The following is a 25,248-nucleotide window of genomic DNA, read 5'->3' on the forward strand; positions in this document are numbered from 1 at the left end:
GGACAGTTCTTTTTTTATATTTTGCATAGATAAATAATGTTAAAATCAAGTGTTAATATACTTTAATGTACATGTGAGTTTGTTGACTCATTTAATCAAATAGTTTAAATTGTGGTCAACTTTAGAAGCAAATAGCTTCTTTGTTCAGTTGAGTGAAGAGCAGAAGAGAGTAGAAAATAAGAAGTGTCGTTCAAAATCCAAAAAGCCAAAAAAGCATCACATTCCAGTAACTAATAATTTATTTGTTCATTAAGAAACCAGCACCATAGGAAATAATACATTTGCCCATAAAAATAAAATACAGTGAACATATAAAATATGAGACAAAAGCAGTCACCAGTGATAAATATAAACAAAGTGGACCACTGCTCTGCAATATTCCAGAAACATAAAAAAAATGACATAAAACATTAAACTTGACACAAAAAAGGCAAGGCCTGGTTAAAGTGCACTGACTGAACTGAATTTGTCTTTAACAGGTAATTTTAAGAAAAACAACAGGAAATGTTCCTTAGTGTTTTTGTATTACCTGAAATATAACAACCCAATGAAAAAAAATCCTGTTTTTCTCCTGTTCAGAACTCATATTGGTTCTTAAAGTGAAATAAAATTAAAAAAAAGGCACAATATGGACTTGGAAAAAAAAGTGTCTAGTTTAACCCTGAAACACCAGAACTATAGAAAGTAACAGAGACCAATATTTATATATATATTTAAATGTTTTAGGTTCATCACAACATCAAAAAGTGTCATTAACATAATATTAGCAGCATCTGCACTGTAATTGACATCATTTGCATCCAGGTCAGATTTTGCGGGAAATCCGCTCTACAGATTAATTTACAAATGCTTTGGGAAAAAAAATAAAAACAATTAGAGTTTCAGCTTTCAGCAGCAAAAAAGACAGATTATGAAACTCCTTCTGTATGTACATGTGTAACATTTTAAAATGTCTGAGTCAGGCGAACTGTAGTGGTAGTATCCAAAAAGACACTGATGCAGAAGTCGATAAATGCAACTTATCGCCCCCTACAAATTTTGGACGCGTTTTAAACAAAACAAAAAACTCCAGTTAAAAAGAGATCATCATCACATTACCTCATTTATTCTCTTCAGTAAACCGAAAACTTTTGAAACGGAAACCGTTTTCACTCACGATTAAAATAATCGGTTTGGACATTTGTGTATATTATAATTAACATGCCAAAATGTAAAATGAGAGTATTACAGTTAAGCTAAATTCTTCTTCAGGATGAATTAACCGAGCAGTCCACTACCTTTTTCTTTCATAATCCCCTGAAGAAGTTGAAAGCAATTCAATGATTTCAATTTAATGTAATCATCCAAGTTTCTCATTAGACTACGGTCTAAACGTTGCTAAAAACTGGCCAGGTTTTTGATACAAAGTTCTCCTGCTATTCACAGTTAAACGAGAGATGGAGATCTAAAAACTCATCTTCTACTTTAGTTTACATTTAGTTCTGAGGAAATCTGAAAAACATTATTCTTGATAGCCGAGCCAGCAAAAAATCCTTGTCAGTTTCTGTTGGACTTTAAACAATCCAAACCTAACCTTTAATGTGATGATGTGAATTCATATAAAAAAAATGCCACAAATAACTTCTATCAAACTAAATATTGAGGCCGTCTTCCAGCAGCACCTTGGATCTAGGTCGAGATCTTCCATGGCCGTGTTCATGCTCTTTGTCTCTGTTACTTCCTCTCCTCTCTCCGTCCTCTTTCCTCTTACCCCTCTCCTCCTCTTCCTTGCCTTCTGCTCTCTCAAACTTCCTCCTCGCGCTCTCAATCCTGCTCCCTTGTTTCTCCTCTGCTCTCTCTCTGTGGTCACCGTGTGGCGCCGTTCCCCTCCTGTGGTGACTCCTCTGTGAGTCAGATTCCTCCCGTCTGCTCGTCCACTCTCTCTCCGAGTTCTCCCTCGTCGTCGGTGTTTCTTGACTTCGATGAGACTTCTTCCTCCCGTCTTCGATTGTTCCATGATCTTCCCTTTTCGTCCCTCTATCTGAGTCTCTTCCTTCTTTCCTCTCCTCTCTACCTTTTGTCATCTCAGCTCTCCCGTCCTTCACTCTTGTCTCCTCCTCTGTCCTCCTCGAGCTCTGCGTCCGGTCACTTTGCTTTCTGTCTCTGCTGCTGCTTATTTCCTTTTCGATTTCTTTCGTTTCATGTTTGCTCCCTTGTTCACTCCTGTGGGGTCGACCTTTGTCGCTCCTGCTGCTGTGCCTCCCCACACTCACAATTTCTGCCTCGGAGTCTTTATTCATCGATCTCCATTCAGGCTTCATCTCGCTCTCATCCTCTCTGCTGCTCCTTTTGCTTTCTCTCTCTGTCTTTACCGACTCAGTAGATGTTTTTCCACTTCGTTCCTCTCGTTTTGAATCACCTGATCTGTTTAGAACTTCCTCGTGTTTTTTCCCAATTTCAGTCTTTTTATTTGTAGCATTGTCTTCTGTTGCCTGGTCACGCTTGCTCTCCTGCTTTTCTTGTCCTGCTGTAATTCGGTTCTCAGTTTCTTTGACCTTCTTTCCTTTCTGAGGTTGTTCTTTTAAAACTTGCTTTTTAGCTTCTTCGACAGTCTCATTTTTCTGCACTTTTTCTTTAACAGTAATCTCTGATTCACCTTTTCCCTTCTTACTTTCTTTCTTTCCCTCTGTCTTAGTATCCTTTTCTCCCATATTCTCCTCCATCTCCTTTTTGTCCTTTTCCTCTGGCTCACCTTTTTCCTTCAGGCTCTTAATTTTTAAAATGTCCTTCTCACTCTCTTTTCCCTTCTTCTGCTCCTCCTCAACCTTCATGTCCAGTTTCTTCTCCAGGAGGTCCAGCTCCTGCTCCAGCTCCGCCAGCTTCTTTGGATCCGACTCAAAATCGTCTTCAACTTCCTCCTCCACCTCCTGAATCTCCTCGTACTCCTCCACCTCGATGCCGTCCATGGTCTTCTGCAGCTGCGTCTTCACCTTGTTCAGCTCCAGGAGGCCGTCTTGAAGTTCTTTACACACGTCCCTGATCTTGGTGGCGAACTTAGTTTTGGCGCCCTTGCGGAGCTCGTGGGAGTCTTTGGCGAGGAAGAAAACGTCCAGAGCCAGGAAGAGCGCCGACATGACCCCTGTGGTGACGCTGATGGCCTGGGCAGCTTTGGCGACGCCGCCTGCAGCACCTAAAACCTGCACAGTGCTGATGAGCTTATCTGTGTTGATCATCAGGGCTTTTCCGGCACGGCCGCCTTCCTTCATCACATGCTTCAAGTTGTGGTTCATGGCCTTTTTGGCGGCGCTCTCTGAGTATTTTTCAAAGTCCCAATCCTGCAGGGTGTCCATACCTGCCTACAAGAGGCAAAGAGACAAAAAAAAGATGGTTAAAAATGTCTCCGAAGGTGATCTTTTTTTAAATAAATACATTTCTAGGGGCAATATTAATCTTGATGGTTGTCTCGTAATTTTATTGCTTCCCGGCATTCTTTTCCCAGACAATCTCGCCATATATTTAAGATTTATTTAAAAAGAAACTGTGGATAAAGTATATTCTAATATTCAGATTATATTCTCATATTTGTCAGATAATGTTATATAGCCAATCTTTGAAGTTGGAAACAACAGTTCCAACCATACAGAATCATTTTAGAAGTAAATGGAAGAAAGCCCTGCAGGTGAAAAAGCCAAGTCTGATTATTTAGGCTGGATAATATCTCAAATAGTCATAAGAAAGTTTTAATAAGGTGCTTAAAACTCAAGGATGTCAACAGGTTGTTTTCCTGAAAAAAGGGTCAGATGGTGGAGAGAATTTCTGGAAAATATTGGGAATTGAGATCCCAATAAACAACATAAAAATGTTATTACCATGCTGTGTCAGTGTATATCTACTCTGCTAGACAAAGCCTACCTTCATCCAACACATGTTTGTTATGCAATTCCATTACTGTTGTGATATACATTGAATAAAAGTAAATTCACTAGCTAACTAAACTATCTTCCTGTCTAGGTAGCTAGCTAACAAAGCTATAATACAGAGCTTGATAAACACTGGATTTTTGTCATATAATAACCTTCACACTGCGACAGTTTCTAAATAGCCATACAGACATTTATTTTTATTACACTGGCTGACTTACTCACTTATACAATATCTGCATATTGTATTTCAAGAACAAACTGAAATAAAACATTTCCTCACCTGCACAAACTCCAAACACTCCCTGATGTCTTTGATCTCCTCCTGGTAGCCCTGGATCATCTTCTCCAGCTTCTTACGGTCCATGTTGGAGTGAACCGTGTCGGTGATATTGGCTGTCGCTGAAGTGATGCTGCCCGCCGTCGCCACGCCGATCCCCACCGCCGTGACAATAATCGAGGCACCAAAGGTGAAAGGCGCCAGAATGAGCCCTGTGATTGTGGCTATGCTGCCTGCGACACTGGCCACCCCTCCACCTACGGCGGCTTTCACAGTTTTTTTGTGGAATTCATCCGCAGCGTCGGCCAGAGCCAAAAGCTCGAGGATGCGATGCTGTAAGGACGCCCCCCGCTGGTTGAAAAGACGCACAAACAGACGGGCAGCCATGTAGACACGATCAGCTGCCTGCTCCATCGCCCTGGAGAGACACAGGAGAGCTGTGAAGGCTTGAAACTCACCAGATGGTGTATTTGATCAGTCTAAAGTTTAAGGCTTGTAGGTCTAAGACAAAAAAATGTGTGTGCATTTGTCCAAAATGAAATTGGTGGGTGGACAAAGCTTTGGCTTTTAAAAACATTTACCATTTGGCATCAAATGTTGGCAAATGTAACAGAGTTAAGTTTCTACTAAAATTGATTGTTACCCAGAATGGTTAACAAGCTTCCTGGCTACTGTAGCTAGCTATAAAGACGTTGCTGTTACAATCCTGTGGGTCACATAAATTCCTGTGGGATTCCTGCTGGATGGGAGTCAATTTCAATATTCATAACGTGAGAGTGACGGGACAGGGAAAAAGTCAAAAGAAGGAGTAGGATGTGACAGGAGTAAAAGTCAACTTCTCTGTCACCCTTTACTACAGATCTGTCAAAGATCCTATTTAAGGAAATAGAGATCAAACCATAACCCTACCCTATAAAAATCCTCAGAAAGCGAAATAATATAATCTGGCTAAATCTGAGTGAAAAGTTATTAAAGGAAAGAAACTGCGCTTACATTTGGCCATCATCGTCCTGGAAATGAGACGTCTCGTTCCACTCTGCCCAACCTAAAAAACGGCAGTAGGAACAAAATCAATTAGTACATGGTGCAAATATAGAAAACGGAGTTTTGTATTTTTATGACTTTGTGTGTGTGTGTGTGTGTGTGAGAGGTAATTCTCCTGGTTGAGTGATGAAACAAACATAAACAGTCAAAACAAATAACATGAACACATCTTCATACTGACCTTTGACTGTGTTCCACCAGTCCATCAAATCTTCATCAATTTCCTGAAAACAGAGACCTTTGTCAATAAAAAAGTATATACATATAGAGAATACTTGTAATTCATGACAGTCTAATAATGCCTATGTACATATATTTCTTTGTGAGCTCTCTCTAGCCCTAAAACTCACCTGCTCAGCTGTGAGGGTGTTTTCTCCAGTAGGATAAGGAGCCATCTCAACAGGCTGGACCTCCACGTGGCTCTCCTGGAAAAACAAACACAACAATACAACTTAGTGACACAGAATTCAGTTTAAAAGGGTTTCTTTGCGTAATCACTCTCACGGTCATTCCCTGTGTATGTCAGTTAGCATCACACGTACATCGATTCTCACCGGTAATATCTTTATGGTTAGATATTGTGGACATACAGCAGGGTTTCATTTTTCCCCCGTTTACACGGTCAGACACACTAACTTTTTTTGTTGTTGCTTTTCATCACTTTGTCTTGTGACATCTCTAAACAAAGCTACTAACTCGCTGATTACCACTTTACATGATGCAATTATATAAGATTACAACTGTATCACACTACCGGTAATATTATTAAAAATAGACATAATACTATTAAGACATACTGTAATTATCATACTTCTTCTGTCCTGGCTGCAGCACTGAGATTTGCATTAATAATTTAACTTGCAGATTCTCACTTGTCATTGCATGATAAACATGATATGATGTTATGTTTGTAAAATATGTTTTATTACTATATGGTATTTTTAACATTTTTATTGTGTCAGCTATGCAATTATTTGAACTGGCCTCTGTTTCACCTTATGATGTCTAGTGTTTATTAATTGTGAGTGTCTTTAGGGTCTGTTGTTCATATTTTAGATTGTTTTTACTGTTTTAAGATATTATTTTCAATCGTTTTATTCTTGGAAAGGAATTGTGATCTTGTTTTCATGAAAGATGCTTTACTAAATATACTTTACTTACTTAACAAATGTAGAGCTACAAGTCTACTTTTATTTACTTCCATTTTAACACATTGAACATTTTTTCAATGAAGTGTTTTTTTCTGAATCTTCAAAAACACAATTATAGACACATATCTTATAATATCATTATGCTGACCTGTGCTGGCTTCAGCTCCTGCAGCTCATATGTCTCCTCAATAATAGGCATCATTTCTGAACTCTGGAGGAAGAAGCAACAAATAATGTCATTAAGAAGAAATGTACCACTCATTAATAATACATCCAGCAAACACATAAAGGAAATATGAATTAAAAAGAGGACGAACCATACTTATATGTAAGTATGGTTAATGTTAAATACAAAATATGTATTTGTGTCAAAAAAAATTATTCCAAAAAAATACAACTTTAAATTAACTTAAGATGTATACATACCTGAGAAGTTAGATTAAGTTTGGGTAATTTGGGAAGAGTTTTCTTGACTCTGAATGACACAACCTGAAAAAAACAAAACAAGCAAAGAAGAGTTTGTCAATGACAAAATATATTTAACAACAGAGACAAAATAATGAAGCTCCTGTCACCATTAAGGTGTTATTACTGTATTAAGATAAACCACTAAAAACAGAAGTATGGCTGTTGAAATACACCTTGCCTCTTGCTTCTGCGACTTTCTGTCACGTCTCTGGACGTTTCTTTAAAGCGAACAATAACAACTCACTCGTTTTTTCTTCTTGATGGTTCTCCTGCGTCTCAGCCCGCCTCCTTCTGGTTCCTTTATGTCCTCACTGTCCTGCAAATGAAGACAGAGATAGTTGCTTAACAGCTGGACAGACACATAATCCAGGAGTTTATAAAGATCATCTAACTTGCTCTTTGTATTTACTTGTTAGTAGCATTTAAAGTTTCAACCCTTGTTTCATTGACAACCTCCTCGACTACGGATTGTACGACTCAAACGAGTGCGTTTTAAAACAGATTTCATGCTATCTATGGCGATAACGTACCTGTTGTTGTATTTTGGGCGTCTTCTTGAACATATTACCAAACCCTACTTTTTTCTCCTGTTTAAAAAAAAAAGAATTAACTTTAAGTCACAAAAAGGCGAAAATATGCTGGTATGATAAAACAGAATAATACACTCTACACCAAGGCTCACTTTTGGGGCGATTGTAGCTTCAGAGAGATCGTCGTTACTGGTTGACATTTTACCAAGTGCTGAAGGGTTATCCTTTAAAATAGAATAAAAAAATACATTATTATCACTGAAACTTTTGAGACAGGTTGTCGTTATAAAACAATAATAATTTTAAAATATATTTACTGTAAACGTTTGATGGAAGGGAACGTAGAGCAAGGATACAAATGTGTCCTCATGAAAGAGGAAAGCTTGGCTTGGCTTAAATATATTAAAAAAAGTTAAAAGAACGTTGGTGTGCAGAGCTTTCCTTTCTCTAGATTTGATGTTTTTATCTTTCAACCTGAGCTTTGTGTTCAGAGTGTGGACATCCACTCAAAACTATTGAACTTTTTGCTGGCAAAAAAATATTTTCATTGAAATACTTTGGCAAAGCTTCCTACAGTATCAGTGTTGCTCAACAAGTTGCCGAGTGCATCTAAAAACTTGGAGTAGCTCTCACCTCTTCCGTTTCAACGAGGCTGTCGCAGCTGGCGGACAACTCATTGAGAGGATCCTGGAAAAAAGGAAGAGAAATTTGTTTTATAGGCAATCTTGTTTGTTTTAACTCGTTGAAGGTGATTTTACCCCAATATGATTATCTTAAAAATGTTCACAGACAACTTAATAACGGTAATCATAGACTTCGCCATGGAAAAAACAAACGTATATTTCGTTACCTTAGTAACCATCGAGCGCGGAGCTGGTTTAGGAGACTTTTTGAAGATCCCTGAAAGTCCTCCAGTCTTCTCCTGAAACATAAGAAACATTAACACATTGATATTGAAATAAATAAGAGCAGAAAAAAAAAAAAAAACAAGCTGAGATTGTGATCGTCAAACATTTGTACCTTTGATGTGTTTGCTTCTAATAGATTTTCACAACTGGCAGATAACGTCTTATCCTCATTTGTTTCCTGAACACATAAATACACATAAATATAAAAGGAAAGTCAAATGGTTTGATATAATGTAAACTTTAATGTGGAAGAGTCCTTACTGTACCTCATCTGTTGTAGTCCCCTCTGCTGGTTTCTGAGTCTTTTTGAACATGCCACTGAAAATACTTTTCTCCTGAAAACGGGCATTAGACACAGACACAATCTTTATGAGTGACAGTAAAAAGTACATCAGGTTTATCTGTAATGTGTCATAGTAAATATTAAATTAAAAACAAAACAGTACTAGCATTTTACATTTTTAATTTGAATACAAAAAATAACAAACCTAAACAAGCTTAAAATGCTCAATACATGAGGAACTGCATATTTAAGTGCATTTTAATTAACATTTGTTAATATGCAATAGTGCTGACAATCCTTTTTTGGTTCAAAGACCAACATTTCTCATCACAGTACCTTTGTGTTGCTGTTTTCAAACAGATTGTCATTACTTGCTGACAGCTCCTTCTGGTCGTCTTTGTCCTGGAAAAAGAAACGGACGTTATAAATATATACAATATAGTGCTGCAGGAATGAGTCCTAAAACCCGGAAGTAAGTTATAATCTTTGCACTCCAAGTGCCCTCATCTCAAAGTCAGTTATTTTTTTTATGTTTTTTTGGTTAGACGCCTGAAATAAGGTCTTTGGTTAACACAAGCTTGAGAGATTTAAAAGTTTTGTTTTACAGTTTAGAAGCTTTTTGAAGCTTTTTTGTGTCTTAAAAAAAAGGCAGTTTCTAAAAAGTGGCCAACTAAGACGTCATCACACCGACTCTTCTTCCTTTACAGCCTCCTTGTGTATACTTACGGTTATGCAACCGTGGTGAAGTTGTAACATTTGTAACATTAGCGTTTTACTTCTGCTGATTTCACACTTCGAAAATCAAAAAAGAGGTGTTCATTTGTGAAGTTTATTTTGCCGTACAAAAGATGTTAGTACAATAAACTTGTGTTTGCAACAGAGCTTATTTTCTGCAATAATCCAATAATAATGGTAAAAATCTCATTGGCTTTTTCTTGAGAAAACCAATGCCATGCAAACCTCCATGCTGGCCTAAAGAAATATGTCATGCAGCACTCTAAAAGAGTCTCCACACACGGTGTATCTAGTCACACACTCACCTCCGCAGCGGCCTCGTCTCCAGACGCTTTGGGGGTTTTCTTAATCAGTCCACTGAAAAGACCGCCTTTCTCCTGATGAGTGAAAAGAGTAGCAGTTGAGTTTTTAACTAAAAATTATACAAGTGTTTCAATAGTTTCATTTGGGACATGCTGTTGTTGATCTTCTCTCAATTGGCTGGTGAGGAGTGAAAAAGGAGGCTTGAAAAAAGTCTGACCAATTTACTTTCCATGATATCCAACAATGTTTCAAAGCATACAGTGAATTTGTTTTCTACCTTTCAGCAGTAGTATTGTGATCTTTAACTCAGTAATATCACAGTAAAAAATACTTTGTCACAAGTAAAAGTCCTGCAATAATTTTTTTTTTAAAAAAAACTCTTGCCAACTCAAAATGTACTTTAAGTATCAACAGTAAAAGTTCTCCTTATGCCAAATGACCTCCCTCAGTGTGTTGATGTTGTCAACCTAGAGATAATTTCAACTACTGTAGTACTACTATAACTACATAATATATATATACTGTACTATAATTACATAATACATACTTTTATGTAGTTTAATTAATAAGAATTAATATTATTTTTATACTGAGCTGTTTAACACGTAAAATCTTGACCCGAAAAGTAACTATAGCTGTCAGATAAATGTAGTGGAGTAAAAAGTAAAATAATTAAGGAGTAGAAGTACAAAAGTAGTGTAATGTACTTGGTTACCTTCCACCACTGCATTCATTTCAGAACACCATGAAAAGATCAAGTGGTAATGTCTTATAACGTTCTGTAGATTCTGTAGGTAACTTGTGACTTTGCAATCTTAATCTTATCAAAGTAACATTATCGTCATGTGTAACGATGATGTCTCCTAAGAGATGCCTTTAACTGCAGGGAGGATAACGCTGTGAGTGTTTGACACTGACCTCGTCAAACAGGTCGTCAATACTGGCTGATCTTTTGAAGATACCCGCCAGGCCACCTTTTTTCTCCTAAGAACACAAATTTTGGTTATTTATTTCAAATGAAAGTTTTCAGACACAAACGAAAAAACAGGACTAACAGAAAAAGTAAAAAGTATTTTTTTTACATGCAAATTTGAATAAAGCTAAATGCAGGAGAGAAAAAACACAAAGATATCATCTCATACAATCTGATCAGGTTTCAGTTAATGTTGACATGACAAGATCAGCCTCTGTGAGACGGATACAACTGAAGTACCTTTGGGACGTTGGTGTCAGACAGATTCTCACAGCTACCAGACAACTGTTTTTTTGTGTTCACCTCCAGATCCTGAATTCAAACCAGAAAACAGCAAATATAAATAACTACTCTTTTCTCCAGAAGAGGGAAATATAAAGACTGAATTAATCAAATTATAGTACCTTGTCTGCTGCAGCGCCCTCTGCTGGTTTCTGTGGCTTCTTAAACATGTTGCTAAAAATATTTTTCTCCTGAAAAACAATGTGGTTGTCAGTGAAGGCTTCCTCTGAAGACATCTTTAAGTTTGCGTTTGATGCATTATATTCTCACCTTAGTGGTGTTGTTCTCAGCCAGGTCGTTGTTGCTGGTCGACAGCTCTTTCTGAGCTTCTCGTTCCTGAAATACAGAAATGTATGTTTTTATTAAACCCGTCAAAACGTGTTGCAGGTTTAGAAACTCATTGCATGTTCAGGTAACACTCACCGGTGACTCCGTCCTTTCTCTAGACGTTTTGGGAGTCTTTTTGAGGAGTCCGCTGAACAACCTTCCACCCTTCTCCTAAAGAAATACACAAGAAACAAAAAGTATTTGTTGAAGTAGTTAAAGTATTTACAAATCTTACTTCTGTTTTGTTGAAAAGTCATTAATCATCTTTGATTTTATCTCACTGACCTGTTTGTTTTCAGATAAATTCTCGGTGCTGGTTGAGAGATCGCTGTCAGGAGACTCGTCCTATAAAAAGGTTTAAAAAGTTGAGGTAGAAAATAAATGTTACGTGGGAATACTAAATAAACGCAGATTAATAATGTCAAAAAAGACTTCCTAGTATCCCTTAAATGTTGAAAATAGAGATATGAAGATAAAGCTAGGGTTGGAAATCTTGAGAAACCTGAAAAAAATCACACTAGATTAAAAACCTAAAACCTTGCCATGTTAAATTATTGGAGAGACTTATTATAATCCTGCGATAGTCACGGATAACGGTTTTTATTCTATTTTTTCCTCAGTGCATTTGATTATTGATTTCTATCAGAATGTAATGAGAACTTAAATTACTCAATTAATTATGATTACTAACCCTACCTTTTAAGTTTGATTTCATTGAAACAGTTGAAACATGTCACTTTTACCTCTTCAGGTTGAGCAGCTTCTGCAGGTTTAGGAGGTTTCTTGAATATTCCACTAAATATTCCTCCTTTTTCCTAAAAACATACAGACAATGAGTGCTCTCTCTTAAAGGGAAGTTATTTAGGAATCTTTTAAAAATGATATTAGATAAATAAATAAACCTTGGTGATGAGAGCTTCAGTGTTGCCTCGGAGTTCATCGTCTTGTGTTTCCTGACAAAAGATTTAAACAATCAGAACATTCTGGGGGTGTACTTCTGCATATGTCAAAAATATGTCAGTGTCAGTTGGTTCTGAGGACTACTAGTTTGAAAATTTAAAAATATGGAGGGATGGAGTTGGAAAGAAGTGAGGTTACCAGACCTCTGTAGCTATTCATCTCTGCTTGAGGCGCTACAAACATTATATTCTACCCGAACCCTGACTGAACTGATGGAGGCCGAGTTGCATTGTGGGTAATGAAGGTGCCCGATTTTGACAAGGAAGTAATATGTGAGAGTAATGGTAAATCAGTGGAGTACATTATTTTTTCACATGTAAATATTCAGGATAAAAATAGTTCTCAATAGTCTGCCACTGAAATAGAGCCCACCTCTAACAACATCCCAATATTATGATTACACTTTTATGAAATATATATGAGGAGAAAGCAAACAGATGTATCTTTGAATAAGACTTCTTACTTCCTCTGTTGGCGGACTGTCAGCAAGTCTGGCTGACTTCTTGAATAGTCCACTGAAAGCACTTCCTTTCTCCTGAAACACAAGAGACATTTTTTGATATACTTCATATTCACATTCCCTCCTCCAGACATAGAATATATGGGTCAATTAAAAAAAATACATGAAAAGGCATTGCATACAACTACAATCTGAAAGACATGTGAAAAAATATATCTAAAAAGTAAGCTATATAAATATCAAAACATCAATTTTAATATATATGCATATCTTATCTCAATTAATCGATTCATCTTTTGGTCTAGAATAGTGAAAAATGCCACAGTTTCCTGAAGCTCAAGGTGAATAACTGATGCCAGAGAATTTTTACCACCGAACTGACCTTCGTGTTGGCAACTTCAGACAGACTGTCATTGCTGGCGGAAAGATCTTTCTGGGCCGATAGATTCTCCTGAGATAAGAAATAAAACTGTCAGAAACAGAGCACTGCTGAGCTGCTTTTTAAAAAAAATAATAATAAGAAAGCTGTACCTCTCCAGTTGTTTTAGGAGTCTTTCTGAGGAGTCCACTGAACAAACCTCCTTTCTCCTACATGGAAGCAGAAATCATGTTAAAGCAAACTGACGACTTATTTTCTTTAATTTCAGAATTACGAGCATTTCTTATCGTCCATCTTCTGTATGCTTTGGAGCTGCATGTACTTTAGCTTACACGTTGGCGGTGACTACACGGTGACTCATGTAGTTTCAGTGTGTGCACGTGGAGGATCTGTAAGTTCAGTGATGAAGACTCACCTTGTTCTCTAACAGGCTGTCCGTGCTGGCAGAGAGCTCACTGTTTAACACCTCTGCACCCTGAATGAGACAAAAATGTTACTCAACCTGTGCGAACATGAATAAGGAAACATATTACACTAACCAAAACAGGTTACTGCGGGGAATCAGAGGCACATGTTTACATGTGATGCAAAAATCTGCTAATGGTCTACAAGCAGCTGGTCAGTAATTTAGATTTCTTATTACAACTGTTACGTGAAATCTGTAAATGATAGATGATGATTAAAGGTTATATTTGTCAGAGGATTTGAGATAAGATAAGATAATCCTTTATTAGTCCCGCAGCGGGGAAATTTGCAGATGAGAACAGCCAGTCATTGTGGACTATTTTTGACTGTTTATACAATATACAAATTATGACAGTCTGTTCAATGACGATGCCAAATAATGAACCCAAAATTCATAAGATTCAAAGCACTGTTAAGTGCGTAAAGGTTTTACCTCCTCAAGTCGGGGGCCCTCAGACAGTTTGGGAGATTTCTTGAATATTCCACCGAAAATGCCTCCTTTCTCCTGCTACGTGAAGAAAAAAAATCATTGTGAACACCTTTTTCTTGTTTCATTGTGAGAATAATTGGGCTAAAAAAGTTTAATCATCTAACGTGTGTACTGAGAACAGAAGAAAAACATGTGTATATATATTTATTTATTTTTTTTTTCTTGCAAGATTAACTGTAAAAAAGGAGTGATTAACAGCTTCATTAAAACAGTTGCATCTAAAAATGTCTTTTGTTTGCGTCTCTGGACCATAAGGGTGCCTTTCACCATATGCAGAGAACAAATATCACATTTCTTTATTCATTTGTAGCTGGCAGTTTCTTGAATATCTTTATAGTTAAAAGGGATTAAACATTATTTCTGAAGAATGCATAATGTTTTTGACCTGGTTAAAAAAATAGAGTGCAACTGGAAACACTACACAAATGGTAAAAAGAAAGCACCATTTGTTATGTTTCAAACATTTTGGCAATTCCTAATTCTGCTCTTAATGTAAATGCTATTCCATTTACACATTAGACTTGAAATATGTGTTGAGTTGGGGTGTTGCACTGTTTTTCTATGTGTAGCGGAAGAGTTCAAATAAAAGCAAGTATAGGACTCAGCCCACACTCCCAATCCTAAAACCTTTCATACAGTCTCTTACTTTAGTGGTGTTGTTCTCGGATAAAGTCTCATTATTGTCGTTTGGCTCTGTTTGCAGCGACTCTTTATCCTGAAACAAAGACATAAAAACAGTTCAAATGTCTCAGCGGTTTGACAAATGAATACATTTCGAACAGGTGAAGACCCCCGACAATGATACACACTGTTAGTAACGAGTTGCACCCTGTTTGTGCAACAGGAAGGAAGCATCTGAACATTTCAGTTACCTGCTCAGGTGTTCCCTCTGCAGGAATCTTGAGAGACTTTCGGAGGATCCCGCTGAAAAGTCCTCCTTTTTCCTGTTGACACCAGACCAATTAATTTACACCGCAAGTGATGTCAAATAATGATAACGCTATAGTTAAAAATACAGTCACTTCCCAGATGAACACTTCTGAGCTCACCTTTGAGTTTTCAGACAGGTTGTCATTACTGTCTGATAGATCATCATGTAGAATCAGTTGGTCCTAAAAGGAAAAATTAACAGATTCAATATAATTATCAGGCCACTGGATTAAACTAATGATAAGATGTTTTTGGTCTTTGTTTGAATTGAGTTGCATATGATATCGTTTTTTTCAGCTACATCACCTCGTTGGTTTGAGCAGCTTCTGTTGGTTTCTTCTTGAACATCCCGCTGAATATTCCTCCTTTTTCCTGATATAGACATAAGAAACTTTCAGGTCAATGAGGGGCCATATTGCAGGACAATCTTCTAGTCTGTGTGTACACTGTAATTACAGATAACTTTATCTATTCTATCACAAAGCTGCTCACCTTTTTGTTGCCGTTTTCAGACAGACTGTCGCTGCTGGCGGACAGTTCACTATGAACACTGAGATTGTCCTGAAACACCAATTAGATATAACAGAAAAGTGAAAAAACACGGACAAAAAACTGTTTTCCAGTTATATTTTAAGGAGTATTTTTGTTGCTCACCTGTGCAGGTGGCTCATCTGTTGTTTTATGGGATTTTTTAAGGATGCCAGAAAAGAAGCCTCCCTTCTCCTGTAGAAAATGTAACAATTTGAATAATACAAATACAGATACACAAAAAAGAACATACACCCACCCCAAAATCAGTACACGGCACAAAAACATCAGAAAAAAGAATGCATTTGTTCCCAAGTTCAGTAAAATATTTTCTGATTTTATTAATAAAAATCAAACATTTTCAACGCCTGACTGTGATGTGTGAACACAGAGGTTTATTCAGATCGGATCTTTCAAATAATTTCATTACAGTGGGAGGATGTTGAGACAGATTTCTGTCAGAACAGGAAACTTTTCGACTCTATATAAAAAAAGTAGAGGAAGTTTTTTCTCAGACTTTATTTCCTTGCTTACTGTAGAAGGTGGGGGAAATCTACCTATATGAAATCAGAAATATAGTAACACCAGGGGCCTTGATTCATCGTTAAAGATACCACTGTGAGATTTAAACAATTGTCTGTTGAGATTATGCTTCACTAGTGCAGCAGAGGATTTCTATGTGGATTCGCCCGTACACTGAATATATTCTCTGTAAATCCATTAAAACAAGACCTACCTCATCTTCTTCTTCTTCTGCTGCATCTTCAGGATCACTGTCTGCCTTGCTGACCTGGCGATGAAATGGCAAAACAATGAGCAAAAAAAAGGTAAGTTTATGATCAGAAAACGAGCGGAGGAGTTGATGTTACCGTCACAGCAGGAGACGAGGATTTCTCTTTGGGTGTTTTCCGGAACATTCCAGCAATCAGACCTCCGATGTCCTGAATAAAAGGTTGAGACATTTCTTTTAATGACAAGCTGCCTTTAAGGTTTCCTTTAACAAAAATTGGCATTGTTGAATACTGTCTTCCCTTGACTGCCTGCTGACATTTAAAAACAACGGAAATAATATTACTATGTGGCTTCCAAAGTGTTAACAACACATTTCTGAGTTATTCATTAACTGGAAGTGTACATGGTGGCTATCATTTGAGTATTGAATAAGTTCGACTTCATTGTTCTCTTTCACTTAAGTATTACAACAGTGACTGATTAAATATTTGTTTTTAATGGAAAAAACAGAAGCAGAACTGGTTTGTTAACATAAGAGCCAGTCAAATGATGTAGTTAATCTCTCACCTGTTTGGGTTCTGCATTCTTTTCCTGCTTGTTTTTTTCTGAAGATTGTTCCTTTTCTGAGTCGGCTTCCTCCGTGCTGGGATCTGGACTCGGCTCTCTGCTGGCCTTAAAGAAGAGTCAACCATCTTTAGCACAAAATGATACTCCTGATTTTTTAAAATTAATATAGTCAGACAACAGAGGACGCTAGAATTTAAACTATGTGCTTAAATATATATATAAAAAAAAGATTGTCCTATTCCTTTCTCAAAATTTACATCGGTGAGATTAAAAACCCTTTTCTAACCACTTGGACTTCACCTAACCATCAATATTTACAGCAGCTTTATTAAAAAAATATGTTATGGTTGGACATAGGATGGCAATTTATGTCTTTATTAGTGAGTCGACAGCAGAGATGACAGGAAGTGAGGCCAAAGAGAAATGAGGTATGACGTGCAACTAGGCCTGCCAAGATAACAAATGTTGTTATATCTTCCCAGAAATAATTGCAATAAAGAATATTATTTTCATTGTAAGACCATTTTATGCCACTAAGATGATGATAATATTATATTAATGCAAGTAAACCCCTTCAAAGAGCAATTCACTTTTATTTCTTCAGATATTGGAATTGGAAAATATTAAAATATCCTAAATAAATGAAAAATATAAGCACACAACGAAAACAATAAATAACACCAGTCTTTGTTAACAAAAATGTGCAATGTCTGCACAATGCCCAAGTCTTATAATGGTAGGGAAAACCTTCTGTTTATTCTAGCATCATGTTATCTAAAAACGCACGTAAACACAACAGGGACTTTCAAGGTCAGCCAAAATGATCAAGGTCATGTCCATATATCACACAATCAGATTTTTTTTTTTGACAGGCCATCATGCAACAAAGGTCCCAGTCTTGATGCAAAACATGGACGTTACAGTTCATGTTCGGCGCCTAAAGGGCACCTGACAGTCAGATAATCTATATGCCATGAAGTAAACACTAAGCTGAGCCCTCAGAAAAATAAATAAATAAATGATCTAATCATTCACAAGGATTCATCCGGGAAGTCTGAGCATTTGTTTTTAACCACAGAAAAATCATTTTAATACATCTTTCAAAATCAAATCAATCCAGGTTCCATTAAAATAAATAAATTAGGTCCCCACCACCATCAACACCACCACCACCAGAGAAGCAACAGGACTTAAAAGTCACCACTGTACAACCCGATACTGCAGCCACCTCTAACAGAAAACACCACACCAGACGGTGCTTCGTACCTTCGGTGACGACTTGATTTGCAAGCCTCTCATGACTCCTTTCAGACCGCCCTGTCAGGCACATTCACATGTCAGAAACCAGCAGATGACGTCAACAGTGGAAAGAAAGAACACACACACACACACACACACACACACACACACACATACCGTTTTGCTGCCTGGAGCCTGTTTGGCTGGGACATCGACAGTTTTGTCCTCCTCATTATCGATTACGTAACTCTGAGGAGGAAAGAAAAATCAGTAAAAAACTTGTTCTGCTTTATATATTTTGATCACAGCTCTAAAACAATTCATAGTTTTATGTACATCATGTTTATCCCATCATACAAGGTTATGCTTCATGTGTTCTTTTTCTCCTTTTTGTTAATAATGAGACTCTTTCATTGAACAACTCACTGTACAACATTGACTCATGAACAGCAGCTTATACACGGTGATACACACCCACTGTATGTCTAAACACACAGTTATGTTTCATGCAAGTACACACCCAAACACACCTGCTTGACAGTAACCTGTTCAACGGAGAAGGTGTATTCTTTTTTTATACATTTCATGTGCATATTAATTTCATATATTTCTATTCGATTTATATGTATATCTTTATATTTACATTTTTATGTACCTAATTGCAAGAGGTAAAAATAGGCCAATAGGATTTCAGGGATTGAAATTGGGTTTAAACTGATGTTTTGAACAAAGCCTCTTGCTTGTATTTGGTGAGTGTTCATGATATAATTTACTATATTTACTTTTATTTGAAGCGATAGAAAGACAGCCCTTTTCGATGGGGAACTGAAGCCAAAATATCCATCTATTCCTCTTACAAAAACAGTCATTTTACTCTGCAGAACACGGAAATTGCTGGTGTACCGCTGCCATCCATCCTTCGTTATTAAGTGACTTTGTTGAATCCAAACTAAAACTTGAAAACACCAAAAGAAACACAATTACACAAAAACTAACCAATCAAGGCAGCAGTAGAAGAAAAATGACTGTTTTGTCAAATGAGCATTTTGTCTTTGAAGATGACATATATAATGGCTTCAGTTCCAGGTCAGAAAGGGCTGTCTAACTCTAAGCCAAAGCTGTGAAAATATTTCAAATATAGCAGACATTTAAACTGACAGTGATTTTTATTAAGTGGGCCTTTCCTTTAGGTAGCTAAATACATTTTGCTGCGGCCTCCGTTCACAGCAGTACATTACTTTGCTCAAAAATGTAAGCTTTACAGTGAAGCAATAAACCTGTACAATATCATGAGCAAAAAAATAAATAATAGACTATACTTGACTGCCATTCTGTCTGATAAGTAATGTACAGTGCATTTCTTACAGTGAACGAAGGCGTTTTCTCTTTTTGGCTCCAACGAAACATTCCAGTCTTGAAAGACTGCTCACTCTACAACAAAGCACATGATAATAAAGAGGAAGACATTGTATAATCTATTCATGAATTAGGTCAGAGCTGCTAGTTAATGACTATATAGCTGTAATACCTGTTTAAAGTCTACCTCATCATTGGGAACTTTGGATTGGCTCTAATGAGAAGAGGAAGGACACGGATTCAGAAATTTATAAAAACAACTAAGGAGGAACATGAAAGGGCGTGTGTGTGTGTGTGTGTGTGTGTGTGTGTGTGTGTGTGTGTGTGTGTGTCTTTACCTGTATCCTCCTGTGTTGGCTGTGTCTGGTTGAGGCTTTAAGTTCCTGCACACACAAAAAGTCCAGAAGGGAACAATAACAAAATATATTTATAACAGGACAGAAACATGACACCTTTTACGTCTATTCTTAACTGTAAGCTGCTCTCACACTAAAGACTCACACAGACTGCAAAACAGGTTGCAGATTTACTATTATTTCAAATAGAAATATTTTATAACAACCATGTTCACACAGTACTCCATTATTGGCTCTGTGCTTAGCTTTAAACATGAGAAACATTTCCTGTGTGGAAGTTGAATTGAATTCTGACTGCTTTGATGAGTATCACTATATCTATCTATCTATCTATCTATCTATCTATCTATCTATCTATCTATCTATCTATCTATCTATCTATCTATATATATATATATATATATATATATATATATATATATATATATATATATATATATATATATATATATATAGAGAGGAGTATTAGGGTATAATGTACCTTTTCTGTGGGTCTGGGTGGAACCACAGGAGTTTGTATCATGTTCCCATTAGCCTGATACAGATGGGAAAAGATGATAAAACACATTATTTTCAAATGGTATCGGACTATCTGGACAACAATGCACAAAGTGTATGAGGGCAACAGTAAGCAGATTATTGGTTAAACTAAACATAGTAATTATAAGAATGGTTATGTATGAAGGCCTTTGACACGTATATCATCATCATCTTTAATTTATCTCTGCCCCTCTATCAAGTAAAACATAAATAACAGCATTTACAAAAATACCCCTGAGATAGACAGTAAATACTTCATTGTCTGCTGCTCTTTTCGTTCGGTATTGCGTCTGACTCAGTTCCTGCAAAGGAAACATAAATCTGTTTTTAAAAAGTCTGTTCACAAATAAAAGCTCTTCATTTCCTACCTTCTTTCTTTTGTGACTCTTGTAAAATATATCATAACTTTGTGTGAAAAACACTGATACTGCATATTATTATTTACTTTTAATACGTTTTTAGGGTTTATGTCAGTTCTGATATTGTGGTTCTCTTAATAGAAGACAGCTTGTATCAGTATTGAATGTATTTAAAAGTGGCTATTTTGTGTTACCAAAATAATATAGATTTTATGGTTTAACCCGCAGTTTTCCTCCTCACAGAGTGGAAAAAAGATCTCCACTGGAACCAAAACTAATTCATTTACTAAAATGTTACCACATGTTAAAGAAACTTCCGCCTACCACACATGCTCAGTAGACGATAAACTCTGGGATACAAACAACTATATGATAGAGGCTACATCACATCAAAGATAAATGACCTACAAAGAAACACTTCTGGTCTGTGAATGCTGGACTTACAGCGTCAGTAGGTCGTTGAGGCACCAGAGGAGTCGGCTTCTCCTGCCTCTCTGGATCATTTCTTTTAAACTGTAAAGAAAGTTTATTGAGGTGTGAAGCCATCCTGAAGTCAAATTTAAAAATGCTACTGATGTCACAGCACAAAACGCTAAAGCAAACACATGATTAACTTTGTCACATAGCTGATCAAAGCTTTAGGTTTTTAACAGTACCTCTGTAGGCTTTGGGGGAGGTTTAGGCTGTGAACACAGATAAGAAAACTTGAGTGTTTACTATATAGTATATGTTATACTGTAGGATTTTATAAACTCTACAATCGGTATTGGAAAGTATTCAGACTGTATTGCGCATTAGTTCTGGGTTTTTGTTTTTGGATGTAAATTTTCTCACCGGTTTAGGTTTCTTCTTGACCTCTGGCTTGATCATGCACGCCTCCATTCTGCCTGTTAGGAGTGACACAGACAGATAAAGTGTAAACAGGAATAATAACAGGTTTGTGTTTCCTACTTTAAATGCCTCTTTGAAATGCCAAGATGGAAGTAAGAGACAATCACTGTCACCAACTTCCACTGTTCTTCACAACATGCCTTGTGGCATGCGGCAACAGGAAAAGCACATGTGAATTTAAAAACATTGATAGCTACCAGATGCTGTGTTTTTTGTCAGTATTATTTGAGTTTCACATCAACGTCTGACTTTTATGAAGGCTCTGATATATTAGACTTGGCTCCAGCGATTGGAAAAAGAAGCTTGTTTTACTTTTTCCAAGATCTTGCTTGAGCTCTCTCATCATCATCCACAGTTCCTTGTAATGTTTTGCAGCTGTGAGTGGCTCAGCTCCTCCATTTTCTTTGTGCATTGCATATTGGGACATTGCCGTGCATCAACAAAATAAAGCATCTTTTAGTTTGCATTTGGGTTTTTTAGTATACACTGCTTTTTGTCACCCATTTAGTGTGAGGGAACTTCAGACTTAAAGCTTGTTTAGAATGAGTATGCACAATAAAACTGGTTCACCTAAATGAAACAGGGCCATCATTAGTGTAATTAGCAACACCTGTGATTTCTCTACCGTCAAAAGTCTGCTGTTTTTTACTGAGAAGCTTTAGTGGTTAAATGCATAGAAATGTAGGTCAGTTGCTGTATTAAATATGAGGTATAATTTGGGATTTTATTATCAAATAAATATCCTGATTAAGCAAAACTAACAAGTATTGTCTCACAAAACTCCACTGTCAGGCAAACCCCATTAAAACACACACAAGTTGCCAACTGTTCTTGAATAATATATTTGACTTTCTGGTTAGACGACACTAGACATTTAAATATGTCATTTTGGGAAGTTTTAGTTTTATTGTAAGACATTTTTTAAATAAATAATTTATCATTCAAGCGAGAACACAATCATTAATTCGCAGCCCTACAAAAAAAGCTGTAGTAATATGAATACATTTAAGTGAACAGGAGGAAATACAGTGGTGCAGTGGTCACTTACTGCATGATTCATTTGGAGAAGTACTAATGTTTCTATAATCACATTTCCTAAAACAGGGAATTACACATCTCGTCACATAAACGGACCAAACTATTAAACTATTAAAAACTAAATCAGGTTTTCACCTACCGAGTATTTGAAGACAGTTCAGAGAAACTTCGCATTGAGTTTTTTAACAGATATGATCAAAGCAGTGAGCTTTAACTGCGCCTTCACTGTCGCGACATTCCAGGAGTTTTGAAGACTTCACCACACCCGCACAACAACATCTGCACGCATGAGGCGTTCAAGAGCTCCTCTAAAAAAACTCCGAAATGACAGTATTCATGTAATACATTCTCCTACATGTTAGGTCCTCATTGGTATTGCTCGAGCATTTACCACTTTTATCACGTATTTCTAGAAAAAAATATTACTTTGAGACACTGGAGAATAAGAAAAAGTGCTTTTTACTGGAGTATGGAAACCTATTATTCAAAATTGGCAAAGGCCAGGTAGGTGTTGTGTAAGAAAAAAATATTCTGTCATGATACATATCATTATACTTTAATTTGTTGTAATTTATTCCAATAATTTGTCATTTGTTAAAGGTACAAATTTGTTCATTTATTTATTTAATATTTATTATTTATGCACATTTATTCATGTAGCATTTTTTGTTATATATATTTAATATGTACATTCCTTTTTATTATACAATATACAATCAACATTGAGCATACACATTATTTATGCACATTTATTCATGTACACATATTATATATATAATTTTATGTATTTAATGCACACATTCATTATACACACATTGAGCACATATATATATATATATATATACATATATATATATATATACACATATATACACATATATATATATATATATACATATATATATATATATACATATATATATATATACATACATACATACATACATATATATATATATACATACATACATATATATATACACCTATATATATACATATATATATACATAATACATAAAATACATAAATTTTAATAATATCATACATACATACATATATATATATATATATATATATATATATATCTCATTTGAGATTATTAAAATCCTATCCTATTTTATGCCATTTTATTATTTGTTCAAATTTTAGATAACAGTTCTGCTTAAATAGATTTCTTACATGCATCTTTGGTTAAAATAACATAAAAGGTGGTTTGCAGTTTTATTTAAACAGTGATATTTGAGAAATGGGCCTATTTTATTAAATTAAACCAGCCTGTTTGAAGATGTGATTAATACTAGATAGAAGTAAATAGCAAAAAGAAAGACCTCATTCTAGTTTCAGTAACAAAAAAACATGTGTATGGTATCGATACAATTTGAATAACCAGCTCTGGTGTCTACATTCTGTTTCATACGGAAATATTTCAAACCATTTGCAATGCAAATGTGAAGACAAGATATGCAATAATACACACAAAATGCATTTTTTTTTATTTTTTTAAAAGCATGTAATAGTGTGTATTTTGCCTACATAAAATGCAAAACAATAATATCAACATCCCTAGTAGTTGCAGCTTTCATCCTCCCCACCTTTACATTACAACTATTCATGAACGCTCCACCTGTACATCTCATGTTCCCATGTTTCTCAAGAGTATTTACCGGTGCATGTAGTAATCCAAATGTTTCCGACAACACCCAAAGGCAACATCAGTTACAGGTCGAACAAAGCATCTTAAACAAACTGGAAAACGCCCAGAGAGCTTCTGTGCCTCAAAACCACACAATGAACTCACCTGTTGCATAATTAAGCAGTTACCAGCCAAACATAAGGAGCTCAGTCACACAATCTCCTTCTGAAAGCTGTTCCAAAGATGGAAGATAAAAGTCTCACCTGTTGTTTGCAGTCAGAGAAGATGCAAGATGTGAAACCTTTTTCTCCCTTCTGGCTTTGTGATGGCTGCCGACTCACCTGGGAGTGGGGCGTGGCCTGTTTGAGGTCTACCTGTGTCTGTGGGAGTGAATGAAATGCTTTTTTCCCAAAGCCGGCGTGACTCTGACTCATTAGTTTCACAGGTGTCAACAACTTAAAAGGAAAACCCCTAAACTTGACAGTACCTGAGGTCTAAAAATAGTCCAAACACAGACACATTGTGAAATAATAACCATATTTTATTATAAGTCATCATTTTTTGTTAATTTACCTGTTCTGAAAATATTATACCTCCACATATATGAACTGTTTAGTGCATTTAGAAATTATTCAGACATCTTGGCTTGGGTTTTGCTCTCATATGCATTGGTAGCCATGAGTCATATAAACAGGTGTGCTCCTTACCAAATCCAGTCCATTCATTTAAATGTACCACAGGTGGACTCCAATTAAGGAGCAGAAATATCTCAAAGATAATCAGGAGAAATAGTAAAGCGGCACCTGAGTTTGAGGTTTTGATTTTATAGTATTTGTTAACTTAAAACAGTTTAATTTCATCTTCTGCTTTTGCCCATCTGTAGTGATGCAGAAGCATACACCAGGGTGTGGTCAGTACACTGTGATGTCACTGTTCAGGTGTGCTCCAAAGCCCACCCAGCACAGTGTAGCTATGTACTGGTTGGGTGTGGTTTCCACTACATTTCTATTTGGAGAAAACGCCAAATGGTACTTATGCTGACTTGAATCTACCCGTCTGTGTGGCAGCATGAATCTAACCCAATCTCATATATAAACTATGATTCCACAAGATTAAAGTATATACATTCCTTATAATGCCAA

The 25,248-nt window shown here is 36.3% G+C and overlaps 1 protein-coding gene across 7 annotated transcripts; it reads right to left on the reverse strand.

Annotated features, from left to right (window-relative positions):
• Window positions 1-273: 273 nt before the first annotated feature.
• On the reverse strand, window positions 274-24,459 carry LOC129111019 (uncharacterized). 7 transcript variants are annotated; one of them, XM_054623327.1, is made up of 49 exons: window positions 24,370-24,459; window positions 21,379-21,431; window positions 21,201-21,227; window positions 20,989-21,057; window positions 20,440-20,487; window positions 20,127-20,180; window positions 19,628-19,672; window positions 19,462-19,503; window positions 19,299-19,364; window positions 18,111-18,182; window positions 17,961-18,011; window positions 16,695-16,799; window positions 16,265-16,336; window positions 16,132-16,185; window positions 15,522-15,590; window positions 15,360-15,428; window positions 15,174-15,239; window positions 14,987-15,049; window positions 14,810-14,881; window positions 14,584-14,652; window positions 13,881-13,955; window positions 13,398-13,457; window positions 13,135-13,191; window positions 12,986-13,054; window positions 12,607-12,678; window positions 12,086-12,136; window positions 11,927-11,998; window positions 11,469-11,528; window positions 11,280-11,354; window positions 11,127-11,192; window positions 10,979-11,047; window positions 10,815-10,886; window positions 10,520-10,585; window positions 9,604-9,675; window positions 8,900-8,965; window positions 8,547-8,615; window positions 8,393-8,458; window positions 8,223-8,294; window positions 8,006-8,059; window positions 7,525-7,596; window positions 7,373-7,429; window positions 7,087-7,158; window positions 6,801-6,863; window positions 6,523-6,585; window positions 5,574-5,648; window positions 5,405-5,447; window positions 5,173-5,224; window positions 4,183-4,597; window positions 274-3,335 (listed from the first exon to the last, which is right to left on the reverse strand). In XM_054623327.1, the coding sequence occupies exons 2-49, from the start codon at window positions 21,424-21,426 to the stop codon at window positions 1,632-1,634; spliced, it is 5,040 nt and encodes a 1,679-aa protein (XP_054479302.1). In that variant the 5' UTR covers window positions 21,427-21,431; window positions 24,370-24,459; the 3' UTR covers window positions 274-1,631. The 7 variants fall into 7 exon arrangements, with proteins under 7 accessions (XP_054479302.1, XP_054479308.1, XP_054479315.1 ...); XM_054623333.1 differs by lacking the exon at window positions 24,370-24,459 and adding an exon at window positions 24,272-24,339; XM_054623340.1 differs by lacking the exon at window positions 24,370-24,459 and adding an exon at window positions 22,613-22,670.
• Between the last annotated feature and the right edge of the window lie 789 nt (window positions 24,460-25,248).

The sequence above is a fragment of the Anoplopoma fimbria genome, chromosome 3 (genome assembly GCF_027596085.1).
Source record: "Anoplopoma fimbria isolate UVic2021 breed Golden Eagle Sablefish chromosome 3, Afim_UVic_2022, whole genome shotgun sequence".
NCBI lineage: Eukaryota > Metazoa > Chordata > Actinopteri > Perciformes > Anoplopomatidae > Anoplopoma > Anoplopoma fimbria.

What these genes read in the sequence shown, in the direction of transcription:
- LOC129111019 (XM_054623312.1), bottom strand. Translation starts at nt 21,784, where the DNA reads ATGATGATGAGAGAGCTCAAGCAAGATCTTGGAAAAA. An exon ending in CAGATGAGCCACCTGCACAG is followed by an intron (nt 15,429 to 15,521) that starts GTGAGCAACAAA and finishes TTGGTGTTTCAG; the next exon opens with GACAATCTCAGTGTTCATAG. An exon ending in GAGAAAGGACGGAGTCACCG is followed by an intron (nt 11,193 to 11,279) that starts GTGAGTGTTACC and finishes TCTGTATTTCAG; the next exon opens with GAACGAGAAGCTCAGAAAGA.